Consider the following 10,281-nt stretch of genomic DNA (forward strand, 5'->3'; position numbering starts at 1 on the left):
TGCCTTAAATTTTCAGCTTCTATTTCTCCTTGCTTGTTCTGTTTCACCTTATCCTTCTATTAATTGAAGTGAAATGATCTTGTTAAGTAAGCTGGTTTTCGTCAATTTTAATTTTACACAAAAAAGAGTATTTTTTGAAAATAATATCTATCTATATATGGCAGCTTTATTTGATTAAAATTTTTAATGTGGAGTATTGAGAAGTAGGAGTATATTTTACTTGTAGTAGGGGATTTTTTTAGCATAAAAATTAGTAAGATATACTGTAAGGTTTTAGAAGTTAAAATAGGTTGAATAAAATAAGAAAGAGAAAAGCGTGTAAATTTTTTTTATACTTTTGGGACTTCTTAAAAAGAAATACTACGAGTCAAACTAGTATGAAACCAAAAAATAATTCTTTTGGAAATCTCTAAAGAGAAATATGCATAAAATACGAAGACCATCTCTAATTATACATCAAATTTAATTGGGAAATTAGTTTCTAAAACCATGAACTTTGTCCAAAATTTGGTATTTCCCATGAACTTTGAAATTGGTATATAATATCACAAACTTTGCATTTTGTTTGGTATTTCCCACGGCATGTTTATTATACTATATTTAACTAACTTACGAGGTTTTTTTTTATCATACTTGACACAATTAAATCAATGTGGTTTTCAACGTGACTTTTTATACTACATGTTATAAACTTAAAAAGTGGTTTCAAATATTATAAAACATATCTCGGTTGCCTATGTTAAATAAGATTTTGATAAGCATATCTTATTTGAGTGAGTTTGGGAAATACCAAACAAAATGCAAAGTTCGTGATATTATATACCAATTTCAAAGTTCATGGGAAATACCAAATTTTGGGCAAAGTTCATGGTTTTAGAGACCAATTCCCCAATTTAATTTTTGATGAAAAAGACTTATCTAATCATGTTGCAAATTTAAACTTATTTTTGTATTTTTTAACTACTATTCAACACCAAATATAGAATTACTATAAAATATTTTGTGAGACACGTATTTAAAAATGGCGTAAATTTTGAATATAATGTAAATAAGCACCAAATATAGAATTACTATAAAATATTTTGTGAGACACGTATTTAAAAATGTTGTAAATTTAAAATATAATGTAAATAATTGAAGTAAAATTAGCAGTGATATATTCTAGGAAAATGTATTTTGTGTGATGATATATCACGTGCATCTCGCGTGATAATATACTTCCAGACTTCACCAATTCGACCATTTGATCGATTGCCATTACCATTCCACTACCGGCTTCCATCGCATTCACAAATATAGAAACCCTAATTCTTTCTCTGCCACTTTTCAATCAGAAAATAACATAGCATTTGAATGTTGATTTCCCATTTTTTTCATTTCTGAGGCCGTGTTGAAGTCTGAAATGGTGAGCGCTCCAATCTTCTTATTTTGATTAAAGAGCGTGAAATGACGAAGTACCCGTTTTCTTTGAAAATCTTTACCTTTTGGGTGCAAATTTATGCCCTATTTTAATCATGTTTCGCTTTATTGAGTCTTTACATTTAGTAGTTTATTTGGTTTCCGTCGATGGACTCGACTCCTAAAGTGAATTCGTTACCTTCCTCCTTGAAATTGAATAAAGTGTGTTCGTTGTTCTTATGATTGGGACTATAAATTAGCTGTTTTCTTGATCATATGCATATAGTATTTTGTATATATTCCAGATAAAACTGTAAATGTAAGCCTTAGGAGGCTGTGTTATTAAGAAGAAAAACACAAGGTAATATTTCGAATTGTAAAGAAGTTTGTGATTTGAAAGCATACCACCAATAATTCTGTGCAGGAATTTGGTTTCATGAGCTTTTGTTCTTGTTCTATATGATCATGACACCAAGTGTCCCTCTTAAATGGAGAATGTAGACAATACTTGATGCAATGTGAAACTAAAATTTGTCCGGCTTTCATAAGTTTTGCCCCTGAGTAACTACACCCAAAATCGGGATTTAATGATGTAAAATGCTAGTGTTATTTTTCAGAACAGCAATTATTTGCATTGAGAATTAGATATTTTAACCCATTAAAAGTGCATATTTGGTGTATAGGATTAGCATTATGCTGTGATTATCATTTGTTTTTTCGTGGTTATTGTTTAGAGACTGCTGAATATTGTGCTTGTCCTGTATTCATTATGCACCCCATTGGGAACTGAATCTGATGACTTATACAGGGTACGCCACTTATAGCCGGGATTGCTGTTGCTGCTGCTGCTCTAGCAGGTAAATATAGTATTCAGGCATGGCAAGCATTCAAAGCAAGACCACCAACTGCCAGAATGCGAAAATTCTATGAAGGAGGTTTCCAACCAAAAATGACTCGCAGGGAGGCATCACTTATTCTCGGAGTCAGGTAAACCTAAAGTTTACTTCTTTTGATTGCGGGGTACATATTATGTAAATCAACTTCAGACTTCAGCGCTATCTTTACTTGTGCTGTTCTTTTTGTCGCACAAGTGCGAACATGGCTTGATAAGACGACCAAGTCAACCAAAAAGGATTTTACACTTTTGAAACTGAATAGAGTTAAGCTGCTTCAAGCTTGATAAGACGACCCAATCATTCTCTAATGCTAATTCATTATCCTTTCAAGATGGTTTTGTTCATAATGGGAAGAATGGTGCAGGATATAACTCGGTCAAACAAGCCAATTTTTACTTTGGTGATCTTTTCTTGACTAGTTTTTCTAGTTTTGGGACTAGCTTGATCATTTTATTAATCAGTTTCTGTCATTATTATGTTGTGCTATTGTTTTAGTTAGTTCACAGGGGAGTGCTGAGCTAAGTCTGCAAGTTCATGGTTTTGATGAATAGTTCTTTATGTGGTATCGCTGTTCATACATAGTACTAGTATTATTGAACAACTAGTATGTTGCTTATTTTCTAGTTCAGTATATGCTATTGGTTTTCTCCTATGTTCTGAATATAATATGCTATTGACTCAAGTTGATATTGTATACCTTGTTGGATTTTGTGTTTTATTGATATGTACATATAATTATATGAACAATTGAACATATATGTTGATGTGCTAATAATCATGGTCGTCATCTTTTTCCCAGTCATAATTTATCATATAAAACTTCTGTCTGTCCATTTTCTGTTTTAATATATTCCTACTTGTATTTTTGGGTAATGTAAGAGCTAAGAGTATTAATTTTCTTGATTAGGGAAAGCACTCCGCCGGATAAGGTAAGGGAAGCTCACAGGAAGGTAATGGTGGCAAATCATCCCGATGCAGGTGGTAGCCATTACCTTGCTTCTAAGATTAATGAAGCTAAAGATGTGTTGCTTGGGAAGTCTAAGAGCGGCAGTGACTCAGCCTTTTAATCTTTACCCCAGAGCAGCGGCAGTTTTTTTGACCCTGCGAGTAGCGCCTGCCCTTCAAAGTCGATTGTCAACAATTACGTGAGGGTAAGATGTTTCTCAATTTTATTACCAGAAAAATATATTCTTTGAGCAGGGGTGTAATCTTTGATGTGCTTGAATCGTAGTGTATCGACTACAGTGAACCAACCTTGTGCTATCTCTGTCCTACTCTAATTTCTAAGCTTAGGATGTGTATAAGTGAAGAATTGCTTTGCTTTATGTGCTTTTCGAGGATTGCAATAAATTAGTAGATATGAATGGATTGACTTCGGAATTTCACTCTGCTGATTGTGCAACGAGTCTCACTATTTTTGCTTTTTAATTAAATTATTTATAGTGATTTTTTTGGTAATACTATGAAAAGGGTTGAAGTTTCTCCTTCGAGTAATTATATTTTGGATGAAATAAAATGTAGATGAAGTTAATAGTGTGTTGAGTTTGTCAATAATAGAATGAACTTTGAATTTGAACAAAAACTAGAATGAAAGTCGGATGATTATAACCAGAAACGATAGCAACCTCGTTCATTTTGGTGTGTGTATGTCACAAAATATATGTTTATTTTATAATTGATAAATCTTAATATCAATTTTAGTAACAATTTGAAACGAAATGGAAGATTTGAAGTAATACGAAAGTGTTGCTATTTATCAATCGTTGATCTAATCCATACTATGTGAACAAACTCAATGGTTTCAACTTTCACATAGAGCTAAAAACAACTCAAATCTAGTTCAATGGTTGTTTATCCATTGTTGAAACATAAGTAACATAAAACACAACAACAATAATATGCTATGCGCCTTCATCAACCACTGCATCTCCTTTATAAAAACTGAGCTCTGTGTACTGAATTCAACATTAATTAAATATGGTGGTAATAGTATATCCTTAATATCGTGTGTGGATTTTCAAACAACAACTTTTCTCATATGGCAGGGAACTAAGTGACAAATATTGCCTTTTTCTTCACAGATGTAGACATCTCAATTATTTGTGCAGAATCTTAATTAAAAAAATATTTCTCCCTACTCATGATCATGAGCAATATATCGAAATTTCAAAGTACATATACATTATTAATGACACTATTTAGCACACCAAGCAGATTAGCCATCTTTCGTCTAAACTACTTAAATATATTGTGATCAATTCCTTGTAGAAAAATACAATCCGTAACCACAATTAATAATGTTGCAAGAGACCGAACCGCAAAAATAAAGGCACTTATACGTACGAGTACGATCAATAATCAACTGTTTTAAATAGTGTTTTAAATTATCAACTACGTACTTCAAACATAATTAATCAAATTGAGTAAAAATAACACTGTAAAACAAAAATAATATTTTATTTTATTACTCCCTCCGTCCTCCATTAGAATCTCATTACTAATACATAGTACTCCTAACACATACATATTACATATATATTAAAGAAGCACGATTCCTAGTTTTCTAAATGAAATAAAGTTACTATTAGTATATATTTTGAACTATCACCTTCTCCTATATGGCTATATATACACACCCCTACACACATCTAAGGTGAATCTTGTTAGACACCCAGTCACTGTGACACGGAGCCACACTGGAGTGAAAATGCTTAATTAATGACATATATACAATTAAGATAATGATATTATATATTCTCTCTGTCCGCAAATAGGAGTCCCATTTTTCCATTTTAGTCCGTCCGCGAATAGGAGTCTCGGTTCACTTATAGTATAAATGTTAATAGGGTCGCATCTTCCACTAACTCATTTCACTCACATTTTATTTAAAACTAATATATACAAGTAGGACCCTTATTCCACTAACTTTTTTTCACTCACTTTTCTTAACATTTCTTAAAACCCGTGCCGCCAAAAAATGAGACTTCTATTGGCGGACGGAAGGAGTAGCGGTAGTACTAGCTACTACATGCAATAACAGTGAAAGAATATCATATCAACACATGCGCATGATCATTCATATCAAGATACACTATACACAATAATTATCATTTAATTGCTCGTTGTAAAAAGGTACAAAAACGGCCTAATTTCTACTACTTCATATATAGATCGAATATATACCTTTCTGAATTTCTTATACACAGAAAAAGTATAGCCGGAATATATAGAGTGCACACTGCACACATGTACTAGTATATCGCTAATCATTTGGTATCGGTATTAAAAATAGTGAACATAGTGGCAAAATCTTTATATATGATGCTAATTGAGTTAATTATCAGTAGCAAACATTCATCAGTGTCATACTCTATGTCCAAAAACGACGACATACCACTATCCAAACTAGTAAGAATAATCAACAAAGGAGCTAGAGTTCCACTACCAAAGAAAAAGGGTTACAATTTAAGATAGGCGCAGGAGAGTTCCGTACAAGTGTACTGATTCTTTACCTAACATAATGTAAATAAAGTAAAAAATTGAAAAAAAAACAACATGATGCAACCCTTCTCTATTCATCATCACCACTTTCCCTCAATCATAATTCTACAACATCATAATTAAATAATGTGATCTTAAATTATTCCTTCCAGAAAAGTTCTCGACAAGTCTCCCAAATATAAATTAAATATAAATAATGTTAAAGTTCCCATCATACTACATCATCATCTCTTTTAGGCATAAAGCCATATGTCAAGTTATTTGCCTCAAAAAACAAGGATAAATATAACAACTTCAAGATGCTTGCTTGCCCTTTCAGTACCATTGAATTGAAAAAGAGAAAATAAATTCAAGTATAGACAGGCACACACATGTGCTAACTACATGAAGTGAACAAATAAATGATAGTTACATACCAATTACAAACTAGGAGACTTAATTTAATAAAAAAGAATCCACATTGAAAGCTTTTCTTTATTAGGGTTTATTTAATTTCCCTTGAGTACATTAAGCATCGCAGAATCATTTATATATAATGGAAATTCAGCAATATTGAATGTTTCTATTTTCTTCTTTAGAACAAGGGACATATTCTTCAAGGTTGGCTATATATATTTTTTGTTCTCAATTCCCCTTTGGTTAGTGTGATCTCTTTAGCATAAAAAGGTTACTTAAAACAGTGGTTTAGTAGATGCTTTCCAAATTATACTTACGGCCGCTTTAATTATAGATGCCCACCAATTAATCTTTTTTGCCCCCAAGTAATTCTAAACCACTTAGACCTGTCTTCTATAACTTACATGCATTAGTATATAATAAAATAACTTTGCATTTAATAAAGATTTGATAGCGACTATGATACACTTTCTTATTACCTAACTATTTGGGAATAATACACACTAGTAGTAGTATTTATGATTCATTATATATACCTGCATTTATATAAAAGTAGGGATACTATGTTCGCAAGTCAACTCTACAACTATACATATATATGCTCAGACTCAAAATGATATCACTTATCTATTTTTTGATTTTATAAAACTACCTTAACCGAATCAACATAGCCAGGCAGTGATCATGACATGATTAGAATTCCAAAAAAGGTTTAGTGTGCTTGTTTATACATATACATTGTCGACAAATTGAGTTATGACCAACCGTCAATTAAGATTTAGAGACAATATTTTTCTAGTTAACCCATTATACATAGTAGTATGAGTTTTTATGTGTTAGTAAGAGTGTGATGTGATCTGAACTGTGTGAAACTGTGTAGTATGCAATAAAAAGGGATGAATAAATAAATAAAACAGTAAATAGGGTTTTCCTTATACATGAAGTAATTACTAGGCAGAAAGCAGTATATTTAACCGGCAAAGAAGCATATAAGCAGGAAAAAAGTGGCTTTGAAGTTCAAAAAACTGATGATTCAAAAACAACTGTTCTGATAATCACCAAAGATAAATAACTATAACAATCATAACAAGACAAAATTCAAACCATGAGCATACCACAAAGTTAAAATTAAAGCAGACAAGACCAAATAATTCTTCATTGAAAATACAAAACAATAGTAGTAATTTGTTAGGCACATTCCCATTAGAATAAAATAAAACATTCCTTTTCTTTTATTTCAGTTTTACATAGAGTTTGGCCTATTAAAATATGGAAGAGGAGGGAGATCATATTCAATTTCCCTTCCTAGCAAAAATTAACAAACTTTATTTATACAACCAATTGAATTAACAACGCACCCATCCTGTTTTTATTTCAGATATAGGTATACATATAAATTAAATAGACATGTAATTAAGTATTCCAATTGATTTTGGTTTAATTAATCAAGATTTGGGGTAGTGCAAAAAGTGTGAGGTTGTGTTTGTAAATGCTGAAAAAGGGGCAGCAAATGAAGGAGAGGTTGTACCAGTTGTTCTTGCAACAAAATTAGGATGATCTGATAATGCAGCAGCAGCAGAAGAGGAGTTCTCTCCGGTTACATAGTTTCCGGTTCCCTGCGGTTCGGCTCCTTGATCATACAAAATTCCGGTGAAAACATGGCCGCCGATACTCACCGATGTCTGGTACGCATACTGATGACCCACCGCATTATCGTCCACCGAGCTCACTCGAACGCATCGGAACACCGCCGGAAAACACGCCTCCGCCGGCAGTCCCACATCCTCAAACCCTAAATTGCACAATCACAATTAATTCAAACATTACAAAAAAATTAAAAAGATTTCAGGGCTAATTTAGATATATAGTATTAAAAAATAAGTACTTTTAATATGATCTCATCATCAAGGGAGTATGCAAGAATGTGTAGTAATATAGTTAGTAACAAAATAAAATTAAAAAATCCTTTACCAAAAAAAAAAATCATTATACTATTTTCAACAATAGTACAAACACATTGCTTTTGTTGCTATGGTCACTATTTTGAAACACCACCACTAGAAGCAAATTACACAGTAGTGTCACAATCAATGAAATTAAAGAGAGTAGAAAGATAAGAATTTAGAAGGCAATCCAATTATTACACCTCCCACGGCGTTGTGTGAGTGTGATCTGTGGGAAAGAAACAGTGATAGGGCATGGGAGGAAAGCACAGTTTAGTAGTAACTAGTAATGGTATAGTTACCTAGTTGAGGGATTTCTCTGTATCTTTTAGGGTTTGGAGCAAGAGCTAACTGTTGAGGAAGGAGGGGCGGAATCTGGTGGTGCGGGTGCATAGAGAGGTGCCTGGGCCGCCGCTTGGCAACCGGAATCCACGTGCTTTTCACGTGCGTTTCACACTGGAAGCCTCGGTTCTTACAGCAGCTTCGACACCTCGAATGCTCGCAGTCTTTTTTGGCTTGATTTCCGCAGTCTTGGCACCTTGACCTACTGCTTTCTGTTGCTTCTCCTCCTCTTATCATTTTCTTCCAATTAACCTTTTATTTTATTTGTTTTTCGGATTAGTGGAGGAGATTCGGGGTTTTGTTTGTTAATTTTTTATTCATTATTTGTGATCATTGAAGGTGGAGGAGGAGAAGAAGATGATGAGGAAGAAAGAGATGATAGTATTTTTTTTCTGTTGTTGGTGGTGGTTGAAGGAGTGGAAATGGTGTATGTGAATCTGTTTAGGGTTTTAGAGTGAGGAGGTTCAACTTTCCTATTCTTCTTCTTGGGAGGGATCTTGTCATGGCTCACTGCTCAAGTGTACTGTGATACTACTTTCTGAGGCGGATGAGAGAGAAAAGGGTATCAGAATTAACCATTAATTAATCATATTTAACTACATGAGGTGTCGTCTAGTGACTCCCAAACAAAACTCATATTGTTCCTTTTTAGTACTCCCCCTATTACATTCTTAATTTAACCTGTCAAATAAAATACATATATATACTCCTAACCTTTAATTAAAAGTGGCTCATTTTTATTTTTGAAACGCCTTGTTTAGTTATATGTTTTCTGATTTGAAATGTTGAGACAAGACGGGTATTTTCTTTGGAATAATTATTGTTTTCTAGTTTTAACATAAAATACTCATTAAGTTAACATACTTATTTCTTTTGGGCATGGGCATGGAGAAGAAATAGTGTTAAATAAGTTAAATGAAAATAAAATAAAAAATAAAGTAGGTCAAAGAGATGAGAGAAATTAAAATAAATGAAAGAACAAAATAAGAGTGATTAAAAAAATTATCAAAAAAGAAAATAACTCAATTTAACTATGGTAGTACATTTTTATAAAGAATATTGTTCAACTTAGTTTTGGGGATAGAGAGAGTACTATTAGGTATAAAATATTTTTCACGATGATTGTTCGCTAATTTCACGTGCCACCCGTGGAAACGTCTTGTTAAAGTTGGAGTTTTTGCATCAATATTGTAGTAGTACTATTATATTAAGAATTTCGACCTTCGGGATCTTGAATAAAACTCAACAAATTAATAAAATACAAACAATTAAGTTCAATACATACCCCATATATATATATATATATATATATATATATATATATATATATATATATATATATATATATATATATCATGCAAATAACTATTCTCTCCGTTCCATAGTAATGAAAGCATTTCTTTTCAGCACGAAAATTAAGAAAAATTTTGTTAGGTGAGTTAAGTAAAGGGAGAATAAAGTGGAAAAGGAGAAAAGTAGAGAGATGAAGAGAGAAAAAAGTAAGAGAGAGTAAAGTATGTGTGGAAAAATGTTTTGATTTTTACTAAAAAGGAAAATGACTCTATTACTATGGAACGTACCAAAATGACAAAATTACTCTATTACTATGAAACGAAGGGAGTACGTACTAGCATAATTATGTCATAAAGTCATACGCGCAACATAAAATAATACTCCCTCCGTCCCGGATAATTCAGATTACTTTGATCGGACACGGGTTTTAAGAATTGTAATGAAAAGTGAGTTAAAAAAGTTAGTGGAATGTGGGCCCTACCTTTATATATTAGTTTTATAATAAAATGTGA

The 10,281-nt window shown here is 32.4% G+C and overlaps 2 protein-coding genes across 2 annotated transcripts; one reads left to right on the forward strand and one right to left on the reverse strand.

The window, feature by feature from the left end:
- Positions 1–1,244: 1,244 nt before the first annotated feature.
- LOC125210802 (mitochondrial import inner membrane translocase subunit TIM14-1-like) lies at positions 1,245–3,682 on the forward strand. Its single transcript, XM_048110399.2, has 3 exons — positions 1,245–1,405; positions 2,207–2,385; positions 3,202–3,682. Exons 1-3 carry the CDS (start codon positions 1,403–1,405, stop codon positions 3,359–3,361), a joined length of 342 nt encoding a protein of 113 aa, XP_047966356.1. The 5' UTR covers positions 1,245–1,402; the 3' UTR covers positions 3,362–3,682.
- Positions 3,683–7,400: 3,718 nt separating this feature from the next.
- LOC125202822 (protein SHI RELATED SEQUENCE 3-like) lies at positions 7,401–8,943 on the reverse strand. The gene is made up of 2 exons (XM_048101294.2): positions 8,437–8,943; positions 7,401–7,983 (listed from the first exon to the last, which is right to left on the reverse strand). The coding sequence occupies exons 1-2, from the start codon at positions 8,711–8,713 to the stop codon at positions 7,637–7,639; spliced, it is 624 nt and encodes a 207-aa protein (XP_047957251.1). The 5' UTR covers positions 8,714–8,943; the 3' UTR covers positions 7,401–7,636.
- Between the last annotated feature and the right edge of the window lie 1,338 nt (positions 8,944–10,281).

This window comes from Salvia hispanica, chromosome 2 (genome assembly GCF_029641045.1).
Source record: "Salvia hispanica isolate PSC_SH4W2 chromosome 2, Shi_PSC_v1, whole genome shotgun sequence".
Classification (NCBI taxonomy): domain Eukaryota; kingdom Viridiplantae; phylum Streptophyta; class Magnoliopsida; order Lamiales; family Lamiaceae; genus Salvia; species Salvia hispanica.